Consider the following 24165-nt stretch of genomic DNA (forward strand, 5'->3'; position numbering starts at 1 on the left):
TGTCAAAGCCCTATGTACTACTGGGCCAGGCCCTGTGCCAAGGTTGTGAGGTATGTGGTCTCCTGCCCACAGCGGTTATTGTGAGCAGGAGACTACATAAGACCATACCTAAGCGGCTGGTTTGGGGGTAAAGCTGGGATCCGAACCTGCATATGTCTGACTCAAAGTCCAAACTGAAATCAAGTCTGATGGCAGTTTGAAAAGACAGAACACACATTTTTCAAGGATGGAAGAACACGGCATGGGAAGATTTCCTCCATCCCTAGCCACCTTCAGACATAGGAGCTCTCTGACCTCTGGAGGTGGCTGGGACCTTACACCTACTTCCTGTCAGGAAACAGGCTGGCTGCTGGGATGTGTGCTAGAATCTGGGACAATAAGATGAAATAAACACAGTACAGGGAGTTAAGAAATTGGCTTTATCCCTATGTATTCTTGGTTTTATCCCTATGTATTCTTGAGCAAGTTTCTAAATTTCTCTGAGCCTTAGTTTCCCTTGGCGTAGCGGCTAGATAGAAAGATTATCTGTGTCATTAAAGAGGTAGAAGACGCCAGGCACAGTGGGCTTAGGCCTGTAATCCCAGCACTTTGGGAGGCAGAGGCGGGCGGATCACGAGGTCAGGAGATTGAGACCATCCTGGCTAACATGGTGAAACCCCGTCTCTTCTAAAAATACAAAAAATTAGCCAGGCGTGGTGGCGGGCGCCTGTAGTCCCAGCTACTCGGAGGCTGAGGCGGAAGAATGGCATGAACCCGGGAGGCGGAGCTTGCAGTGAGCCGAGATCGCGCCACTGCACTCCAGCCTGGGCGACACAGCAAGACTCTGTCTCAAAAAAAAAAAAAAAAGAGGTAGAAGACTATGGTTCCAAAAAGAGGCCCAAGCATGCGGAGTCAGACCCTGCCAGTCCCACAGCAGGTCTAGTGGCTGTGTCTGCCATTTTGAAAGAAGGGTGATACAGCTCAGTGATGCTGCAAGGGTCCTGAAGCACAGAATTGTAAAATGCTCCTGCTGAAAGACCACAGGGGCTGTCTGGCCCACCCTCCCACTCAGGAATCCTTGTATCAGATGGACTATTTCCAACACCCAGAACTGGGTGTGGCGCTGGCCGACTCCTGCGAATCCCAGGGTGAGGTCAGGGTGGTGCTGAGTGGGTAAGGCTAATAGATGTTGGAAAGCCTGGACTGGGAGCCTGGGACCCAGATTCCTCTGATCCTGAATTTGTGGCTCTCTATGTGGTGATTCTGACTTTGAAAGATCTCAGAGGATTCCAGGGAGGGACCAAGCACAGCAGAGGTTGAAATGCTGCTGGTAGATCTAGTGGGCAGAGTGTTAGGCTCACTGGTCACTCTCCCAGGGCAGCAGCTAGACAGGACACCTGGGGCTGCTGCCCCAGGTGGATAAGGGTTTACACGCACAGGCTATGCTGGTCTTTGGAAGGAGTGAGGGACAGGTAACATGGCTCTATGCTCTTCTCAAGACCAAATAGGCATGTAGGTGAAAGAGAGCTAAGCCAGTTGCTCAGCTTGGGAAGTGTTCAAGCACTTATACAAACCCATCTGACTTGGCATGGCCAACTGACTCAACACGGCTGTGCAGTCACTCAAAGAAATCAACGTGCACACTTCTCTGCTAACTTCTCTGTGCCAACTTTGACCAAACTGATGCATTTCTGAAGGACCAACATATACTTTGCATCCATAAATAAAAGGGCTGCTGCCACATTTCCAAGTGGGTATTTATTTCTGAAGATTCAAACAAATCTTGGGTACACTGTGTATGGAGAAATGAACAAAGTCTGAATTCCCTAAAACCTCAAGCTGTTGTCATTCACAAGTGTGCTTGGCTGAGCCATTCCCCTTGGTGTGACAGTGGCTCTCTGTGGCACATTGTTTCACAGGCTGCGGGGTGGCAGGACCAAGTCTAAGTTATATGGGAGCACGGTTCAAAGCAAATCACAATACCTGGAAAGACATGCAAAGAATCAGCCTCTGTTCCCAGTTCAGCCACTGAAGGACCATGCCTAGATGCTTAGGTCTGAGCGGCTGTCCCCTCAGCAGCAGTGTGATACCTGCATCACAGGGGAAAAGGAGAACACGGAGCCCTGAAAAGGACCTGGACCCAGTTTCATTCATTCTTCAGTCACTCAGTTATTTGGTTGATAGTGGTGGGCGGGCACTCTGCTTGGGTGGGAGATGTGGGTATGACTGAGAGGCACAGGCACTGCCCTAACTTTGGTCCACTGTGGTACCCAGAGCATCAAAAAAGCAACCATAATGTTGCTTTATCAAATCAAAACTACAATGAGGTATCACTTCATACACATCAGGATGGCTATTACCAAAAAAACAAAACAAAACAAAACGAGTGTTGGCAAGGGTGTGCAGCAATTAGAACCCTGTGTATTGCTGGTGAGAATGTAAAATGGTGTAGCCAACGTGGGAAGCAGAAGGGTGGTTCCTCAAAAAGTTAAAAACAGAATCATCAACACTGGGTGTGGTGGCTCACACCTGTAATCCCAACACTTTGGGAGCCAAGGGGGAAGATTGCTTAAGCCCAGGAGTTCAAGACCAGCCTGGGTAACAGGGCAAAACCCTGTCTCTACTAAAAATACAAAAAATTAGCTGGGCATGGTGGTGTGTGCCTGTAGTCCTAGCTACTTGGGAGGCTGAGGTGAGAGGCTGGCTTCAACCCAGGAGGCAGAGGCTGCAGTGAGCTGAGATCGTGCCACTGCCTGGGTGACAGAGTGAGACCTTGTCTCAAAAAAAATAAATAAATAGTAAAAATAGAATCATCATATTATCTGGCAATTCTACTTCTGAATATATACCCCCCAAAATTGAAAGCAAGGACTTAAAGAGATATTTGTACCCCCATATTCAGAGCACTATATTCCTGATAGCTAAAAGGTAGAAACAGCCCAAATATGCATCAACAGATGAATAGGTAAACAAAATGTGGTATATGCAATGGAATATTATACAGCTGTAAAAAGGAAGAGAATCCTGACACATACTACAGCACAGATGAGCCTTGAGGACATTATGCTAAGTGAAATACACCAGACACAGAAAGACAAATGCTGTGTGATTTCACTGAGATGAGGCATCTAAGAAGTCAAATTCATAGAAACAGAAAGTAGAATGTTGGTTGCCAGGGACTGGCAGAGAAGGGAATGAAGAGTTAGTGTTTAACAGATACAGAATTTCAGTTTGAGAAGATGAAAAAGTTCTAGGGGTGGATGATGATGATAGTTGCACGGCATTGTGAATGTACTTAATGCCACTGAACCATACACTTAAAAGTGGTTAAACAATAATCTTTATGTTATATATATTTTGCCACAATTTAAAAATATTGCCCAGGACATGTGAAGCTGGGACAGAGTGCCAGGGAGCATAAGAGAGAGGCAGCAGACCCAGTGTTGTAGGAGAGGACATTCTAGAAAAGGTTTCTGGAGAAAGTGGCCTCTGAACTGAGAAGAATCGACAGGCATAGATAGAAGATAAGGGTAGGGATCGGGGAGGTATGGAGGAGAGAAAGAGCGTGTGGAAGGGCTCAGAGGTGGGGGTGGTACATTCCACAACATGAATAAAGTTCAGTGGGGCTGGCGCTCGAATACAAGCCCTCCAGGGTGAGGCCTGGCTGCCCTTGGAGGGCTTGTGCATGATGGGAAGGGGCCTGGATTGTACCCTAAGGAAAACCCCAGACGGGTGAAGATCATGAGGGGGCAGTGCAATGAACACACTAGAGGGCTTAGGAGTAATGTGCAAGGCCCTGTCAACTGAGATGGATAAAGAGGGGAGTTGATTCCATCAAGCAGCAGCTGGTGCATAGTATGAGGGGCAGGGCTTAGTGGCTGCGAGGATGATGAATGCATAGCCCAGAGGGTGTGTGTGTAGACACACAAGGCCAGGCTGCTGTAGGAGAGCAGGGGCATGACCTGAGAAACATCACTGGGGAAAGAAAGGGTCAGAGAATGTGTGCGTTTTTTGAATGCTAATTCTTGATTCTACTGATTCTCATTAATTTACTTAATACAGATTTATTTGAACATTGTTGCTGACCTGACTAGCAAAATCATTTTTTGCAAGATATTTAATGGTCATCAAAGATGGTAAAAACATTGAAGGACTTATTAAGTCTTCATACGGCATGTTGCCTGCTGCACCAAGGCCACAAAAATCCTCATGAAGTTCATCTCATGCAGTGTTCAGGAGATGAAACTTACTGGGGATTGTTTAACTGTTACCACTAACTTTAAAAATGTTGGATTACATGTCAGAAACTGCCTTTATTAAAATACATATTTAAAAATAATCAATTGGCCCCAACTACATCCAAGTCTACTGAGTTCCTCTTGGCCTATTCTACATTCCAAACTGATTCAAGATCTTGCAAAGAACTTTCTTCTTTATGCCAACTCTGAATAGGGCCCAAACCCATCCCACATCCCAGATCAAGTTCTGACACATGTAAAAAGGGAACAGCAGTTAAATGTAACCCCCGAGGTCAGTGCTGTCAGAGAAGCAGTGACCCACTAACAGAACTGGCTTTATGTGGGGACAGGTGTTTATGTCAGAGACAGACGTAGTATGGACTTCCTAGACAATCAAGCCTGAGACACCCTTGGCAGCGGGTGGCCCTGGCTGGCTCATTCTGGTCAGAATAGAGTCTTCTAGAATTTATTTTTATTTTATTTTATTTTTTAAGAGGGAGTCTTGCTGTGTCGCCCAGACCGGAGTGCAGTGGCGTGATCTTGGCTCACTGAAAAGTCTGCCTCCCGGGTTCAAGCGATTCTCCTGCCTCAGCCTCCCAAGTAGCTGAGATTATAGGCACATGCCACCACACCCACAAATTTTTGTATTTTTAGTAGAGACGGTGTTTCACCATGTTGGTGAGGCTGGTCTCAAACTCCTGACCTCAGGTGACCCACCTTTCTCGGCCTCCCAAAGTGCTGGGATTAGATGCATGAGCCACCACACCCGGCCAAGTCTTCTAGAATTTAGAACATTAAGCTCTTCCCTTATAAAAATAAGAGGACACAAATTTAAAAAAAGAAATAAAATAGGAAGACAGGGATAGGAGTTCAAGGGGCAGGAAGAAGGGGAAGAAAAGACCTTGTATGAGGACCATCCCCGTGGGCAGCCTCTGATCTAGTGACATTGATGGACAGTCCCTGGCAGACAGAACGGAGGACTTGGCTCTCTTTGCGTCACTCCACCCCTCTCCTCCCTGGAGCAAAAGCTCCAGCCTTTTTCAGGAACTCGGGTGCACATTAGGGAAGAAGCAGCAACCTTTCACTGCTTCACAAGCACTCTAGCAAAGGCTGGAACACAGCTACTCCATTTAACTTATAGAAGCATAGCAGGTTAGAGGTTGCTAACTCTGACCTTTCCACCATGTCGAATCCTGTGGTAAGGTCAGGAACTTGCCTGTCTTTTCCAGCCACCACAGCCTCCAGAGACTGCCTGCCCAAACACAGCCACCTGCCCCTATCTTGGAGGGGTCTGGAGGAGGGAGCGGAGTCTATTTCTTAGCCAGATATCGGTCTGTTTCTCATCTTCTCCCAGGCAACCTTCTGGAAGGCTCAAGTTCATCAGAGCACATTTTTTCCTGTAGGACACCAGAGGCCCGGCTTTGCCAGTCTAGTTTTCACAGGGCTGTGAAACGTTAACTAGAAACAGGCCGGACCTCTCCCCTCCTTCAGCTCCCCCAGCCCCACCCCACTAGCACGTGAGTCAACCCTCTGACTCACCCCACCATTTAAATATGCAGAATTTCAGTTCTAAATTCTGGACCCTCAGCAGTTTTAGAAATGTAGGAGTCTCTGTCAGGAAGGTCTACTTCCCTAGAAAGGGACCTCCAGAGATGGGGCAGATCTGGGGCAGGCCAAGGTCTAGCCATTCCGCTGTTCAAGGCCACATGTTTCAGCACTCCGTCCCACCCCTCGGAATGGCCAGGCTGAAGCCAGCCTTCCAGCTGTCAAGGGAATAGTAAGACGCTTTGCACCAAGGTCTAGAGCTGGGGTAGGGAGAGGACCCTAGAAGGACCAAGCAACATGAGAAGGCCATGGCAAGTGGGGGCTTTCCTTTGACTAGTCATTCTCATCATTCTAGTAAAGCAAAGAGAAGAGACTTCTGCCAGCAAAGAGGAGGGCTCCTTCAAGCCAAGGCTCTTAAGAGCCACCTATCCGCTCCCTGCTCAGAAGGAGACATGGCTGTCATCTGGGAGTGTGTGGGTGAATAGGGTCAAATGGGGAAGAGGTTAGCAAGTCCCAAACTTCAGAAGCAATCCGTAAGAGAACAACAGAGAAAGGCAGGCGTGTTTCCAGAGAGTTATCTGGAAGCATGGCCAAGGTGCCAAGCCCTTAAGCTATCAGCACAACTCCTGGAACCTCACTCAGAATGTTCCACTCCGAAGGACTTATTTCCTCACCTCCTAAATTCAGCTACTCTACAGTTCCTCCCGAAACTCTGGCAACACCTACCAGCAGGCTTGGAACAGGCTGTCCCAAACTTACTCATGATCTGAGATCTCAAAGTCGATTGTAAATTGGGTTGTTTGCAAATCAGAAATGATTGGGTTTCCAGTGTAGTTCACAAAGCCTAGTTAATCCATAATGCTCCAGTAATAATATATGTTCTATTCCAGCTAAACTAAGCCTCCATTTATAAAATAATTCCTATGGGCAAATGCACTCAGTTTCATCTTGGAAAACTAGGAGAACATAGTCTTCTGCCCCAGTGGAAAAAAAAGAGTTGACATTGACAGTCTGGGGCACATTGTGGGGCAATGGAAGAAATTCGCACCTTGAAGCCAGACAGAGCAGGTTCCAATCTTGGCTCTACTACTTGATAGTCAGAGGCCTGTTGGAATGAACTTCAGTGTCCTCATCTTCAAAACAGATAGAATATCTATCTTACAATATTTTTATGATAATTAAAAATAATGAGTTTATTATAACCTGGGACATAGTGATTATGCGATGAGATCGATTTTCATCCAAAGAGATGAGTAACTGTGAGAAACTCAAATAGATAAGAGAAATGGGAGAAACTTGGAGACAGGCAATGTTGCCCAGGCCTTTAAGAACTTGGAAACTGGGTCCAGAAACTAGATACCAGTAAGATCAATGCTGGTCACCAGCAATGGATGGATTATAATAAAGTAGTTACAGGGCAAGTGAGTGTGCTTGGAGAGGTTCACATCTGTGGAGAAAAAGGAGCTCAGGGCAGTGGAAGGAGGAACTGCTCTGCTCCTCTCTCAAGACTGGGTTTCCAAGACTAGTTCTGAGACTGGGGCTGGATGTCCCTTCCCATACTACCACCTTGGCACTAGAGGGGGCCCTAGGGAAAATGCCTACTTGTATTGAGGAGGTTGTGCCATGAATGAGCTGGGCACAAGATGGTAGGCTCACTGTGCATGCCCAACAAGGCAGGGCGCTATATTGCTGGCCAGGGGCTTTCTCTTCCACTGCCCACACCCCCACACCCTGGCCCAGCACACGGTCTGGCACCAGCACCTGGCTCAGCTCATCATCAGAGCTGGTTCTTTAGTGGATGAAGGGAAGGAAGACATACCTGAGGGAGCAGGACACAGCTCAGAGCCATTTAATTTTAACATTTAAAGAAATGTGAGCTTAATTAGTACTCCCCCACCCTTATGGGTGTGAGGCAGAATTTATTATTCACAGATTTATTCAGTAAGCTGATGAGAAGCTCTTTGAAGGGGGGGGGGGGGAAACGTTAGCAGAGCCAACATGAGCTCATCAAAAGCCAGTCTTGCCAAACCAACCTCATTTCCTTTGTTAATGGGGCTCCTGACCTAGCAGGAAGCCATAACATGGTGTTACTTGACTGGAAGAAGCCTTTTGACAAAGCCTGTCATGATATCCTGCTAGACAAGATGGGGACACGTGGCTGGGGAATCCTCAGGGAAAACTGGCTCAAAGCATGCCTGGCTCAGGTGCCCATGGGCCAGCGTCACCCAGAAAGAAGCTGCTCTAAGTGCATGCCGCTCAACACTCGTCACGGACTTTGGAGAAAGAAGGAAACTGCTTACAAATGTGTGAATGACATGGATGACACGAAGCTGGGAGGATTAGACAGTCCAAAGGCTGATAACTCACAATTAGACCCACGGCTATAAGGAGGGACTCCAACCAAGGAGAAGGATTCCTATGGGGAGAAAATATGAAACTGGACCATAGCTTCAAGGAATTCAGCTAGTCAGCAGTTGGAAGGGTGATACCTGGCTTGGCACAATGTATGGGGACAAGTCCCTGGTGTTTTGACCACAAGTTCACAATTCCAGCCTGTGAGGAGGACCCTCAGATTCATATGTGAGCCTCCTTCTGTCTTCTTCTCAGGGAGACCACCCTGACAGCACCACACTGGGCCTAGGCAGCTTGGGCCCCCAGAGGGCTGGAAGCCTTATTTTGTGGGGAAGAGTGAAGGCCAGAAGCTCAGGACGCAAAGGCTCTGGGCTATGCGATGGCTGTTTCCACCACTGTGAACTGATGGGCTGGTTCTGCATGGTTCCAGAAGACTGACCTCGGCCTGATGGTGTAGAGTATAGGAAGACAGAATTCAGGGAAATCTAGGAAAATGAGTGACATGGGAGAGAGGGAGGGGCCATGACTGTCCACATCCAGGCAGCCTTGCAGTCCCCATCCTTGGGCTTCAGCTCCAGATGCCCGAGGGCAGTAGTGGGCCTGGCAGAGGGAACTGTCTGGTCCAGAGATTGGCAAACCACAACCTGTGGGCTGCGTTCAGTTCCCAGCCTGTGTCTATCAATAAGTTTTATGCGGACACAGCCATGCCCACTTGCTTATCTATTGTGAAGGGGAACTTCCGTGTTGCTACAGCAAAGTTGAATAATTTCAGCACAGACCTCATGGTTCACAAGTGTGACATATTCACTACCTGGCCCTTTACAGAAAATGTCTGTTGACCCCTGGTCTAGTCCCATGGTGTTCAAACGCATCAACTACCAAATCTTTCTGCAACCAATGCTTCTGGAGAAGCACAATGTATAAGACAGACAAAAGCAGGTGTCATCAAGACAAAACGACGAGAGGGGAGTATGGAGTCCCCTGCTCGTACCTCTCCACACTCCAGCCCCAGGCCAAGAAGAGGCCAGGAAGGGGCTCTCCAGAACATTCCAGAGCACCAGACAGCCCCCTTAGGTCCTGGTTTGTGCGTCAGTCCTCTGTCACGCTAACTTCTCTTTGCTGTTTCCCTCTTTTAGATTTCTGAGCCTCACATCCTCTCTGACTGTGTCCAGTCCAAGCTCTCAATCCTGAGAAGTCCTTTTGTTCCTGAAAGAAACTATCCTTGTTGTTTCCAACCTCCTGGTGGGTAGTACGCTGCTCAGTCGGGCCCAGTGGTTCCCATTTCAAGGCTTCAGGGCCACAGGAGGTGCCTGTGCACACAGTCAGTGTCCCAGCTCTACAGCTCTGCTAAGTGTGGCAGGAAGAGCAGAAAGTGCCTCCCTGTCTCCCTTGGGGATGCTTGGGGAGCTCAAGGCATCTTGCAGGAAGGATCAATGGTTTCTTTGAACCACATTTCCCCGTTTCTGTGGGGCTTTCCCTCATTCTCAGCATTGTTCCCAGGATGCCCAAAGCCACCGGAACAGTAGCCAGCTTTCCTTTCTACCCTGGATACTAACTCCCAAGGAGGTCATCCTCCTGCTGTAGGTGGGCCCAAGACACGGTCTGCCAGCCTTCCCAGAGAAGCGACTCTCGGTGGAGCAGGCTGTAGCTTGCCTCCGGGACCCTTTCCCCAAGCAGACCTGTCACTCAGCTTTATTCCTGAGCAAGGGAAATGACCAGGCATGCCTGAGGGGCCACACTCAGGTCTCCACCAGGCCTGTGCTAGAGACGCAGTTTCCAGGCGAGCCAAGGGGAGTTGTGCCTTGCCCATAAAAACAGATGACAGAAAAGCCTGACAGAGTCAGCTACTTTTATGTCACGGCTCAGGCTCAGGCCTTCAGAGAAGCTGCCGCGCCATCACCATGGAGCGCAGAGCTCTCCCGCCAGTTTCCAGCCTCGCTCTTTCCCGGGCCTTCTCCACCACAGTCTAGTGTTTTCTATCATTTCTCCATGTTTATTTCTATTCTTTCCTACACCACACATTAAAAAAATGTTCCACATCAAATCTCATTAAGTTTTGTTCTGCTCATCCATTCGGGGCTCTATTTCTCTCAGTCGAATTAATAACACCCATGTGTTTTGTGATTTTCTCTGTTGTTTATTTTATCTTTCTTTTTGAGTTAAATAGATCCACTGGCCAGGTTGTGCAACTCCCACTAGGATGGTCCACCCTGCCCTCCACCAACACATACACCCTTTCTCCTCCTTCCTCACACATCTGCCTATCCCCACCCTCCAACCACCTACCACCCCACTTGATTCCCCATTACAGGCACCCCACCTCACCTCCATAGCCCCCACACACATGAACACACACTTCCCCCTCACAGGCACCCACCCCACCTCCATACCCCCCACACACATGAACACACACTTCCGCCTCACAGGCACCCACCCCACCTCCATACCCCGACATACATGTGAACACATACTTCCCCATCACAGGCACCCCATACCACCTGCATACCCCCACACATGCACACACATTTCCCCATCACAGGCACCCCACCCCACCTCCACACATTTCCCCCATACCACCTCTTCCCTCACACCTTCCCCTTCACATACACCCCAACCCTCACCCCACAACTCCACTCACACATCCGCATACTTTACTCTCCTCTGCCTCCTACCCCAGTCCTTCCCATCCCCACACACTCCCAACATCTCCACATATGCCCTCCCCTCCGCAGCCACACACCTCCTCCCCCACTCAGCTTTCTACTCATAGACCGCCTCCCTCACATACACACCTATACACAATTACCCACAAACACACTCAGGCTGCCAAAACCATGGGTGCCCCTCTTGTTCCTCCAGGGCTTCCTAGCACACCCATCTCACACTGTAGGTGGGTGTTCACTGTGGAAAGGCTGAGCTCCCTGTCCTGACCAACTCACTCAGGATCCTGAGGCTCCCCCGCCCTGTGCCTTCCCACCACCTTCTTTCCCAGGGACACCCTTGGGATGTGCAAGCCCAGGTTGGGGATGGCAAGTTCATGAATAAAGGACTGGAAAGTGACTCTTCTTTTTCTTTTTCTTGTCTGCTCCAAAAATACAGTCATCCCCCACCCCTCCTAACCTCCAGGAAGCTTCCTGCCTGCGGCATCCATTGTCTGCATGTGGGCAGACTTCCCTCTGGGCTTGGCTGAGGGATCGTTCACAGGTTACACCTAGTCCTACCAGACACTGGTTTCCGAAGCCCCTTCTCTTATCTCCTGGAAGGACTGGTCTCACGTTGGCCTGTTTCCCATAGAGGAAAACCTCTCTGCGCCTTCCAGACGTGGTCTTAGAGGCTTTGGCTGGATAGCTCGTCTTTTCTCTACAGGCGCCAGGGCACATTTCCGGACCCCACTGACATTTAGAAAATCTAAATATCCAAAAATGTCTTCATGGCCTTTAAAAGAATTAGCAATTAGTTGTTAAAGGTCTCTGTGATTCCCAAAATGTTTAGCCCTTCTTTAACTTTTTTTTCCTAAAACACATTGCTACTCTTCATTTCCCATGTTCATTTCTGGAGCAGCTTTACTCCAAGAGGAAGGAATCAGTAATCAACACAAGTAATAGGTCTGAATAACAGATTTCAAATGCCACAACAAGGGCAGGCAATTAGAAATATGCTGAGCAGGCTGGGCGCAGTGGCTCATGCCTGTAATCCCAGCACTCTGGGAGGCCGAGGCGGGTGGATCACAAGGTCAGGAGCTGGAGATCAACCTGGCCAACATAATGAAACCCTGTCTCTACTAAAATACAAAAAATTAGCTGGACCTGGTGGTGTGCACCTGCAGTCCCAGCTACTCGGGAGGCTGAGGCAGGGGAATCGCTTGAGCCCAGGAGGCAGAGGTTGCAGTGAGCCGAGATCATACCACTTCACTCCAGCCTGGTGACAGAGCCTTGATTACTGTTCAGGCTGGAGTGGAGTAGCATGATCATAACTCATTACAGCCTCAAACTTCTGGGCTCAAGTGATCCTCCCGCTCTAGCCTCCCAAGTAGCTGGGACTACAGGCATGTGCTATCATGCCTGGCTAATTTTTTATTTTACTTTTTGTAGAGATGGGGTCTCACTGTGTTGCCCAGTCTGGTCTCGAACACTTGGTCTCAAGCAGTCTTCCTGACTCAGCCTCCAGAAGTGATGGGATTACAGCATATCTGGCTTATTTCATTTTAATTTTACTCTCAGAACACACTGAAAGTCAAGGTATTCTTGCTCCCATTTATAGATAAGGAAACTAAAGTTCAGAAAGGTGAGGGAGCTTGCCTAAGAAGACTTGGCAGGTAAGTGACTGAGCTAGGATTCAAATGTTGAAGTCCATATGGAGGTGGGGTGGGGGGCATGTCCACCCATCACACCAGGCGGCACCAACACGAGGATCTGGGAAGAGAGCACAACGGCAACCTAAGCTTCCACCAACAGAAATCCTAAGGACTCACATGTGAGGATGCAGCAGGGACTGTGCCAAGGGAGGCGCCCTGTTCCAGAACAGAGCAAAGGACCTATGATGTAGACCAGAAAGAAGCTGCCTTCAGATGCCCCCAGGCCACCCAGCCCATAAGGGGTCACACTCTTCACAGGAAGTAAGGTGCTTTCTCCTTTGGGATCCAGAGAGTCTACTAGTTTATACAACATCACATATGTATTGTCCCTACCACTGTGGGGACAAGAGCCACCACTCAGTGATTACTGCATGTGACAGCCAACGGGCTAAATTGTGAACATGCATCTTCTCAGCCCCTGCAGCCCTACGAGGGCTATAAAATAGACACTCAGGGATGAACTGAAACTCAGAGCAGGGAGGAAGTGGCTCGAGCCCACTTGGGAGTCCCAAAGCCCAGATTCAGACTGAGGACTGCCTGGTTCCAGTAGACGATTCAGATTCACACTCCCACTCAGAGTGGTACATTTAATGAAATGCATTTGTTCCTGATGACCTTGCATGATTCAAAACTAAAATTCCCATATGAATACATTTGAAGTAAGAGTCACATTTTAAGCTATTCCTATGAAGTAAGACTTTATAAATATTTTTATTTGCACATATTAGCATAGCACACTCACGTGGTGCACTGGTACCCAGTGTGCAGCTGCAGCCCCAGCTAGATTGCATGGATGAGGTTCCTGGGCCAAAGTCCTCCTCATCCCACCCCCTGGACCAAGAAGATACCTGAAGGTAGCTCAGCTCTGAGCACTTCCAACATCTGCTTCTATCCCAGCCAGACTGAGGGAGACTAGTGCCCTACTGCTGCAATTAGAATTTGCACCAATGAACAAAAACTACAAAATAGCCCACTTTTCTGGCCTATGGTGCCCCCCTGAAGCTCTGAGAGGCAAGCTGTGGTCTTTTCAGAGCACTTCTGTCCTCTATCAGAAGATTTTGGCTTAGAGCACTGAGGTCAAGGCTGGAACGGCACAGTGTTTCCTTCTGAGCTGAGAGGGTCATGGTGGGTTGAACCCAAACTCACTGATTATTCCTAACAAGGAGCAGAGTGAAGCCATCCTAACCAGTCTCCCGTGGCTGCTCAGTGTGAGGCAAATGCCACTGGGATGTGGGCCCAGGCTGCGGGAGCCGACTTGCCAGGCTGAGCAGGCCACGATGTGTGGCGCCTGGCAGGAGGCCCTCCCCTCCGCCTGGCCCCAGTGCCCCAGGCTCCCTTGCTGATTTCATTATCCCAGTCTTCACGTGATGAGGAAGGGCAGGGATTGTGGCTCTGGAAAGAAGACAGTGCAGCCAGCCTGGCCACACTGCTCTCCAAGAAGATGGCCAGCAACTCCTGACTCGCTTCAGAGCTGGTCTCAAGCTCTCATTAGACCAAGGGGGAGAAAGTGTATGGCAGGACCCTGGGGCTCATATCTGTCCTCATCCTCTGCCCACTTGAAGCAGGATTCAGCCCCACAGAGTCCATACATTTATGAGAAATGACCAGTTCACTGGCGATTTATAAAGAGGTGGGGGAAAGAGTTCTATGACCAGAACCCAGGAGACATTTCATCATTAGACACCCCCGTTCTTGCCCTATTCTTTTCCTGTCCCAGGCACTTCGTTCTCTCTATCATTGGCCTCACAATCTTAAGGGATGCCCTCTATTATTCTAAGTGGTTCATCTCTTTAACCTGGTCTTCATATCTGAATGAAAAAAATAGCCTGTTTTCTAAGCAAACCAGAATCAATTATTCCCTCAGCACCTCCCTGAGTGGCTCATTTAACCTGAAATCCAATACAGTGGACTAAGGGTGAGCATATATGAACTAGTCCTCTCACCAATGTGCATCACAAAACCACAGCCACTTTCCACAGTCCTTAAAACAAGTGCAAATTCATCCTAAGTCAATACATTAACATAAAATTAGTTCCAAAGCAGTGATTGTCCTGGGTGCTGAGTAAATGTAAATGCCAAACCACTCTGTAGGGCTATTTCCTAACCCTAGTCCACGTACAATTTCTACAAGGAAAAAAAAACCCCTGCAAACGGCTCGTGGTCAAACATAAGGAGGTAATCCACCATGAACAAGAGCAAGCAGACATAAAACAATAGGAGAATTAACATTCTTAAAACTTGAGCTAACAGAACGATCTGAAGAAGAGTATAATATAAATATATTTAAAATAATTGAAGATATCAATAACAATACAAAAGAAATCATAAGGAAACACCAATAAACTGTGTCAACAGGGCAGACAGATTTGAACAACTATTACAAGAACTTTAGGAATTAGCAAAATATGTAGTGCCATTAAAATGTATAATGTCAAAAATGGGTCTGACACCAATGAACAAAGCTGGAGAGAGACTAAGTGAACAGAAAGTCGTACTTTAAGGAAATCACCCAGGATGCAGCATAAAGCCCTGAAAACTATGAAAGACGGGTTAAGAGACAAGGAGGCCAGAAATGGAAATGTGAAGCCATATGTAAAAGGAGTTCTAGAAAAAAGGATGAAGAAAATAGGGGTGTGCAATATCAGGAATGTTTTTGGCTGAAAATTTTTCAAAATTAAAGAAAAACTCTAATTTTCAAAAGAAATAGCATATCAAACTTTCTAACAGATAAGTGAAAATTAAGCCATACTCAGACACCTTATGGTAGACATACAGAACAACAAAGAAAAGAAAAGAACAAATATTAAATAGAACTAGAGAAGAAACAGGATACCTAAGAAGTTATGACAATTAGACTAATGGAAAAGTCCCAACACCAGAAGATAGAGCCATGGTACCTTCAAAGTGTTGAGAAGAAATAACCATTGATTTAAAATCTTGTTTGTAGCTAAACTGTAATTCAAGAACAAGGGTAAAATAGAGGTGTTTTCAGACAAAGACTTAGAGATTTTCTTACTCATAGGCCTACTGAAAGTAACACTAAAGGATATCCTTCAGGAAAAAGAAATAATCAACAGCATGGGTGAAATGCAAGAAGCAATCAATGGTGAACAAAGAAACCAGTAAACTTGTGAGTACATAAATAACCACTCACTTATTTATAAATAACAGAATAGTAACAATTTATAATAATGATCACTGTGGGGAGGTTAAAGACAGGTAGAACAAAAATATGGGTCAATAATAAGTGGAAAATGAAAGAGGATGGTGGGCAAAAAAGCATCTAGGATCCTTATTTTGCTCTCTTGGAGAATAGAGACATTCATGAACTTCAGTGGTTGTTAAATCATACGTCAATGTTAAATATAAGGGTAATAGTGGGCATCCTACGTTCATGGATTGGCAAACTCAACAGAGTAAATATGATCGAATGAGATCATTGTACAAGTGCACTGTCACCTAAGGACAGAAGAATGTACAAATGTCACAAAGTGCTACGATTAAAAGTGGACAAAATCCACAGACTTCATAATGATGAATGCTTTGACCCTCTTCCTGCCAAGCCCCATTGCAGAAACTGCTCACAGTGTCCCCGGGGAGGTAGAGTTTGGGTCACTCCTGGCATAAAGCACAGGGAATCACAGCAGGAGGTGAGCCATGCACTGCACACTTTCCTGAACAAACCAGAGTTCAGCTGCTCCACAGCTCTACATACTTCAGTATATTCTGAGCTTCATATGTCCTCTTCCTGGAGTGGTATCCACTGCCCTAGGAGTATCCCCACTAATTTTGTGAGATGTTCACCCATTCCTTACCCCCTTGAGGCAGGGGTTGGAGGCCACTCACCAGTGCTGGCCAAGGTGTACTGGTAGGGTTCGGAGAGGAAATGTGGGAAGGTGAGGATGAAGGCACCTGCAGCCAGGAAGAGACCCCCGATGCCAATCAGACGTGGACGGTGCACCCGGCTGCCAAAGTAGCTGACAAAGATGATGAGGATGGCATTGCTGATCTGAGAAGAGAGCAGAAAGGCTGAGTGAGACAAGAGGCCCTGTCCTCACCCACCCACAGAGAAGACCTGACCATATCTTATCCAGGAAAACTGGAGAGGGAGGGGGCTGCCCCGTGTCAGCTGGGGCCCAGGCAGAGTTACAGTGTCAGCTTTTCCCAGAGAGCTTCACAAGGGGGCAAGCATAAACAATTTTGATTTTCCTTCTGTTATCAGAAACCCTTCTGGGTCTCCCTCTTCTAGACCAGACCAAAGGAAGTATCTGAAGATTATGAAAAGCTCAAAACCTAAACTTTAACCATCTTAGAATCAAACCTTTTTGGGAAAAAGCCAAAGAAACCTCCAATCCTGGCTGGCTCCTAGGAATAAAACATGTTCCCTAATTAAACTTGAGAATTTGTACCTAAAGTTTAGGCAAAATCCCAAGTTTAATTAGGTACAAATTAAAGGACCCAAGGACCCTGGCTTGGTGGCCAGAATAACAAGCAAGCAACATGCTTATCTCATTTAATCATGAAACAATTCTCATTTTACCTGACAAAACTGGGGCTCAGAATATTAAGTAACATGCCCATGACCATGAGGTTAGGGAGTGGCTTGAACCAGTCTTGCCTGACTCTAAAACACCAAGGCTTAACTAGAGTTGTCTGTCACCTCTTGGAGAAGAGGATTTCTGCCCAAGCAGCTCTGCTACTATCCTGCCCCTTCCCCTGCCTTGATTTGTTTTCAATTCTGTGAAATGAAGGATAAGAACTAGAGCACCCCAAGGCCCTTCCAGCTGGAAACATGGGTAACTCCATGCTCCTGGTGCTCCCTGGAAAATGTGCTCTCTGAGCCCTACCCAGAACCAGGAAAGGGAACTGAAGGCTCCAGCATGGGGAGTAAGGTCTTCAATGGTAAGGGGATGTTGCCAGGCCTTCTGACCATGTCTCCACCAAAGATGGTCCTCTCCTCAGAGCACAGTTCACCTGGACTGGAGGAGCTCTGTAAATCTGCGGCTATAGCCCTGTCTTGTTACACCCCAGTTTCCTCCTGGCTGGAGAAACAGGTGCTCCTATGTCAGGAAACAGAGGCTAGAGCCTCAGAACATGGCTGTCACTAAGGTCGCCAGTGGCCTCATTGGCAAATGTGCTGGTCAATGCTCAGTTCCATTTGACTCAGTTGACCACTTCTTTTTTCCTGAAACACTTCCTTCAGAGTTCCCATGACACCATCCTCTCCTGCTTCCCTTCTCCTGTCTGCTCCTTCTCAGTCTTCTTGGCTTATTCCTCTTTATCTGCCTGGACTCTCATTGGGCCCAGAGCTCTGCCCCTAAGTGTGTCCAGTTCCATGGCTATTTATGCTCTGTGTGTGCTTCTAAGTCCCATAGTCTCAGTTCATCTAAACTCTCACTCCTCTTCCTCCCTCCAAAACCCCAGTCCCCTGTCCTGGTTCTCCTTGTCTCAGTAAATGGCACCTCCATCCTCCCAGTGGCTCACACAAAACACTCGAACATCATCTTGACTTCTCTCACACTCATATGTAATCCATCAGCAAATCCCCTTGGCAGGACTTTCCATAGCCACCTGGAAACCAGTGACTCCTCAACCTCCAATCCTGTCTGAATTACTGTGGCAGCTCCTAATGGGACCCTGCCTCCATCCATGTCCTGCTACTGTTCATTCTCCACCCAGCAGCCAGAGGGGTCCAGCTGAAGTATCAGACCATGTTCCCTCAGCTCAAACCCTCCAGTGTTAAAAGGCAAAGGCTGTCCCAGAGCCTCCGAGCCCTACCCAGCCTGTCCCCGGTCACCTCTCAGGTCTGCACTCTTCTGCTCCTCTCCCTCCCTCTATCCAGCCACACTGCCCCCAGCTGTTCTTTGGCCACACCAAAGAACAAAGGCATTCCCCCAGGCCCCTTTGGTTATTGCTGCTCCTTCTGACTTTAGGTCCTTAGGACTCAGTTCTTATCAACCAGATTCAGGCCTCTGCTCAGATTAAATCCCCTCATGAAGGCCCTTCTTTGACCTCGTCATTTAAAATACACCCACATCCCCACCACTGTGGCACTGTGTACCTTTTCCCATCCGTGACTTTTTCTGTCTTCATTGCACTCATCATAACCTGATTGACAGTATGTTTTATTTCCATAAATATTATATTTATCCTTAGAATGATATATGAGCAGAGATTTTTGTCTGTTCATTCCTGTTTCCCCAGCACCTAACAGTGCCTAACATATACTTGGTGCTCGTTAAATATTGTTGAAGAAACGAATGAATGAGTAAATGGTAGACTTTTTCTGGAGGAGGACAGAGTTGCCCGGGAGACCCCTCCGGCATGGCCAAGAGTGAGATGGTCTATGATCTACAGAGAAAGGGGGTGTGAAGGTGTGTGAGGGGCAGCCCCTGCCAAAGGTGGATCTAGGACATCCTGAAGCCCACACCTGGAAAGAGAGTTTGATTCTTCTGCTTCCTAGATTTTGTTTATTTCCTTCTTATTTCCCTATTGCTTTTCATAAAATGATTGTAAATGCCAGATCATATCAGCTATGCTGACTGTGGCTGACTTTAGAAGGCCTGGGTGAGGGTGGGTGGAGGACCCCAAAGGGGCTCTCAGGGAGGAGGGACAGAGGAGAAGCTCTTCCGCACTCTCGAGGGGCCTGCACTTGTTTCTCTGTGGGAAGCTGAACCTCCACAGGTGTTATGGCTAATGCTGGCTTAAGATCTTGTTCTCAAACTTTTCTTCAGCCACAGAGTCCCTTTGAAAAAACTGTTTTTCCCTAATATAAAACAAACCCCCCAAATGCAGCTGTTCTGGCTGAGAAGAGGGCCTCAAGACTTCAGTCTCCTCAGCCCTGGAGCAGCCCCTGAAACACTATCATGGACTTGCTGTGAGACTCTTTGAAAGCTGTTACAACGCCCATTGTGACATGCCCCTGCCATTCAACGTCTCAAACCAAAGGGGAGTAGGGGCCACTGGTGGGCAGCATGAAGGGCAGGGAGCCTCTAGGGCTCAGCCCTGGCCTTTCGTAGTGGACAAGAGAAGCTGCTGCTTCAAGCCAAGTTGCTCCATGTCTTCTCTTGTTAACTAAGTTCCTCCTCCTGCTGCTGGCCTTTTACGCCCAGCCCGTCAAAGGCTTCATATCAACTCCTGGGCCCACAGAAGGCTCTCTGAGACTGGGAGCTACAGACTGCAGGTTCATGCTTCCTGGAGGTTCGCTGCACACTCCATGACCCAGATAGCCTCACCTTCACCTTGCACCAGATCGGGCTCTCTTCTCACATGCCCCCAGGCTTCACGCATATACTGTACACAGGCAGACACATACAGAGTTGCACACAAATACTCAAACATACACAGACACAGATACACACACACACACACACACACACACACACAGAGGGTTATAAGGTCAGAGGAATGAACTATCTGATGATATTTGCTTCAAATCATGCCCACAGGCATGAGCTGAAGTCAGGTTCTTGAAAAGTTCATCTGCGACTGGGAAAGATGTTAATGGGTGAATTATTTTTATTTTTTGATTGAACTCTATCCCTGGGAAAATAGTAAGCTCTTTCATTGCCTAATCAACCTCCTGTCTTAAGCAGATCCTGCTACAAGTCCTAGCTAGCTACTCCCAGCCCATTGAGGAATCCAATTGTTTCTGGGCCCACATTTTTGTTCCAAGCATAGGGTCAACATTTAACAAAAATTTAACCATGGGAGATCACAGATTTGGCTGCCACCTGGGCTGAGGTGAAAGAGAATATTCGCCTCATATGCCAGCTCTGACTTTGATTAGTAGCAGGACTCAGAATACTGTGTTGAGAAGGATTCTGAGGCTGTGCATGAACTCAGCAGGAAAGGGACATGGGTAATTAGTGATGCCTGCCATGGCCATGGAACAGGACCGTAGTGACGCAAATGTCAGACATTTGTTTTTCCTGATGTCCATCATGAGTGAGGACAACATGTGCCAGGGGCATTGCCAAAGTCACAGGTCAACATCGCTGAGGGTCATTCTGTGTGAATGCAGGGCAGGGACACCAGGGTGCTTTCCTGGAGGAGGAGGCAACCACACGGTCAGGCAGACCTAGTCACCAGGCAACACCAGGAAGCTCAGGATAGCAATACAAGCAGACAGACAGAGACACAGGCCCACACACAGACTGGTACACAGACACACACCTGGCACAGAAAGCAGGGAAGGCACACACATGGGCTTGGAAGCTCAGAGGAGGAGGTCTCAGGCCAGCAGGGATGACTTAGACAGGCTGCAGGACCGTGCGTGTATATGTGCATGCATGTCATATGTGTGAGGAAAGAGCCCATGGTGGGGGGGTGCCATGAAGCGAGGGACACCAATAAAGATTCCAGCAACGTTTGTGGAGGTTGAGACTGGCTGGAGCAGTGCTTGTGAGCAAGAGACTGGAGGTGCGGTAGAGAAGACAGGGATTCACAGAGGAGGCCTTAGCATGCAGCCCTCAGACAGCCCTGGGCTCAGACCCTGGCTGCACCATGCACATGACGGGGCTGACCTGGGCGGAGTACTCAGGCTTTCCGATGCAGGGTTCCTTGTCTGAGAAACGTGACTGTGAAGAGCACCTCCCTCCTAGGACTGTAGAAGGGACTGGCACAGGAAAGTGGTCCTGGGGTCACTACTATGTGAACCATCAAGGCACGGGCAGGGGTGAAAGAGAAAGCCTTGTTCCAGCAGGAGAAGGCTGGGGAGAGGAGATATCTGCCTTCTTTTACAGTTCTGTTTCGGCCAGAAGCTGCCACGGGACAGGGGCGCAGGCTCTAAGTGACGGCAACGACTTGAATTTCACTAAGTCAAGGGAAGACCTCATGACGCTCCAGAGGAGCAACCGGCTCTGGGGAAGGGACCACTGCCTGCCTCCATCCAGGAAGAGTGGCCCTGGGGAGAAGATGGAAGCCAGCCCAGGAGCCCTGTCTCTAGACTGTGGAGACAGGATGAAGGGGTTCTGCTGCCTCCACTCACTCTCTCTCCCCAGCTTCCAGTGGCTTCTGGCAGGCCCTGCCCTCTGACCTCTTACCTCCTCTGGCTTCTCAGCCCACCCTGTCTTCCTCTAACTTTAATATGCAGTCACTGAGGGATGGCGGGAAATGCTAGGAGGCCATAGAGCTCTGATCTCATCTGAGAGTCAAGGCCATTAAGAGCTCTGGCTCTTGTGGCCCTCATAAGACAGGAGATGCCTGGGCCCAGGGCTGCTGACCCACCTGAATGCCTGGAGCTTATCCTCCCTGGACCACATATGGAGCAGGGGCCCCACAGGCTGGCAGAGTGCACAGAACTCAATTAGAAGCACAGTTTGAGGGCAGACAGCCCTGCACACCTGGAGCAAGCCACTTGTACTCCTGAGCCTCAGTATCCTTATCTGAACAGAATACCTGCTGGCAAGGCTGCCATGAAGAGGCCCCCAGGTCAGGCGTGGGAGGCTCTCAGCTCAGTACCTGGCACAAGTCAGGCCTCAGGAAATCTAGCTGCTCTTACTGCACCCACTGGATCTTTGCTGTTTCATTTGATGTTACCTGGCAGAAAGAGACATTGCACCTATGTGCACATCTCAGTCCCCTTTTCCTCTGCTTCTCCTGGATCCTGTGGTCAGGGTGGTGCACAAGTGGGGTCTGATGGACCAGAACCTCCTGCTTACCTCATTCAGGCTGGAAATGAGACCCGATGAAGAACTGGAGAGCCCAAAGCGCTTCTCAATGGTGGTAAGGCTGCTCTTGAAGTAGGCGCTGTATAGGAGTTGGCAGAGCTGCAGGAGGCCTTGGCAGAGCACAAACACCTGGGGGAAGAGTGATGGGCATGTGAGGTCTCTGGACGACAAGCCCTGGTGCCCTCCCAGCTATCTGTTAGGGGCCCCAGCAGGCTGACCTCTGTTTCCTCGCCTCTAGGAGCACTTACTTCCCAGGGTCTCCAGGATGAAATGTCATCATTGCAACATTGTGTTGCACCCTGCAGGAAGCACTCCAAAAGTGCTAGCCATTCCTATTATTACTGCATTCTCATCACTATTGTGATACGTGGCCCAGTGAAACCACTGGGTGTTGAAGATCTGACAGGGTTGGGGACTCATCCCCAAGGGAAGGGCCTAACTGCTCAGCTGAGCATCTGGGATTATTCCCCAGCAGTACCACAGTGCTCCCCAGGCTGCACGTCTGCCCTCCTCCTGTGCCCTGTGAGGGCTGAAGGCCACTCCCCATCCAATTCAGACCGCTCTTGGGAGATGAACAAGCCTGAGTCACGTGGATCCATCTCTCTTGACTTGTCTTCCATTCCCCACACCTGTCCTCCAAGGCCCACCTCTAATGCCTCCAGTAAGGCACCATAACACAATCCCCAAAGCACCTAGTTTGAATGAATGTCCCCATCCACGTCCTCATCTCTTATCAGTACTATCTTGGCCTCTCATCAGGAATGTCTGTGACTGATTGTGCTTGCTGCCTGCTTAATAGATGATCAAGGCCCCAGGGAAGGGACTGAGGCCATTTATCTCTGTATCTCACCTGGCCTCATACCTGGTCCCGGGGTACTGAGTAAACGTGAGTTCCATGGTGGATGGGGACAGATAACACATCAGGGAGGGTAGGAGAAGGGTTTCCTGATGTCCCCATTTGGCTGCAGGCTGAGCTCTGGGCTCCCCCAGGTTCTCAGCTGTTGTGCTAGTCACCTGATGCTTGGCGTGGACCAGGTCTAGACCTGCCTCTCACTCAACAGAGCAAGCTTAGCCAGAAAGGGTCATGTCTCTGTCTAGAGACAGAGTTTGGGGGGCATTAGTCTTTAGGGAATGGTCAGAGGAGGAGGATCTGGAGAGGCATCAGAGCTCAAATTGCCTCTTTCCTACGTCTGACCTGGACCAGGGAACAATCTGGGCTTGGGTATGCTTTTCTCCCTTCTGTGCCCTGGGTTTTCCCAACTGTGAGGTAACTGGGCAAAGTCAATGGTTCATAACTCAGCTTTGATTCAAAATTACATGGATGAGGAGGTGGGAGTGCCTTTGAAATATAGAGGCTAGGCCCAAGCTCAGACCTACTGAATCAAAATCACCAGGAGTGAAGCCACAAATGCGTTATTTGGGAAACTTCTACCAGCAGAGTCTGGGGGGCAACACGGTTTCCAGGCAGTGGCTAGAGGACTCTTTCTGGCTCTGACCATCTGTGTAAAGGGTAAGATGTGAAAGATTAGAAAAAGAAAAGCAAGGCCGGGCGTGGTGGCTCACGCCTGTAATCCCAGCAATTTGGGAGGCTAAAGCGCGCAGATTATGAGGTCAGGAGTTCAAGACCAGCCTGACCAACATGGTGAAACCCCGTCGCTACTAAAAATACAAAAATTAACCAGGTGTGGTGGCACATGTTTGTAATACCAGCTACTCAGGAAGCTGAGGCAGGAGAATCGCTTGAACCCTGGAGGTGGATGTTGCAGTGAGCTGAGATTGTGCCACCACACTCCATCCTGGGCGACAGAGCAAGACTCTGTCTCCAAAAAAAAAAAAAAAGAAAAACAATCATAGAAATTCCCTAATCCATAGGAATTGCCACTATAAGGTTGAAGGAAAGACAAGAGCCACATTATAGGTTATAAGCTATAGGAAAGCAGCACAGGACAGTGACAGTGATGGGGATGGGATTTGTCAACATCCTGTCATTTTCCATGGAAACAGGGCACCAAAGCTCACTCGAACC

The 24165-nt window shown here is 48.5% G+C and overlaps 1 protein-coding gene across 1 annotated transcript in view; it reads right to left on the minus strand.

Moving 5' to 3' along the window:
- The window catches only part of SLCO2A1 (solute carrier organic anion transporter family member 2A1), an 87389-nt gene that overhangs the window by 23845 nt on the left and 39379 nt on the right, over window positions 1-24165 (minus strand). Inside the window, exons 2-3 of the mRNA XM_026454168.1 lie at window positions 22131-22268; window positions 16315-16477 (exon numbers count right to left, since the gene is read on the minus strand). Coding sequence (XP_026309953.1) covers window positions 16315-16477; window positions 22131-22268 — 301 coding nt within the window. The remainder of the gene's footprint in view (window positions 1-16314; window positions 16478-22130; window positions 22269-24165) is intronic.

Source organism: Piliocolobus tephrosceles, chromosome 2, assembly GCF_002776525.5.
Source record: "Piliocolobus tephrosceles isolate RC106 chromosome 2, ASM277652v3, whole genome shotgun sequence".
Taxonomy (NCBI): Eukaryota; Metazoa; Chordata; class Mammalia; order Primates; family Cercopithecidae; genus Piliocolobus; species Piliocolobus tephrosceles.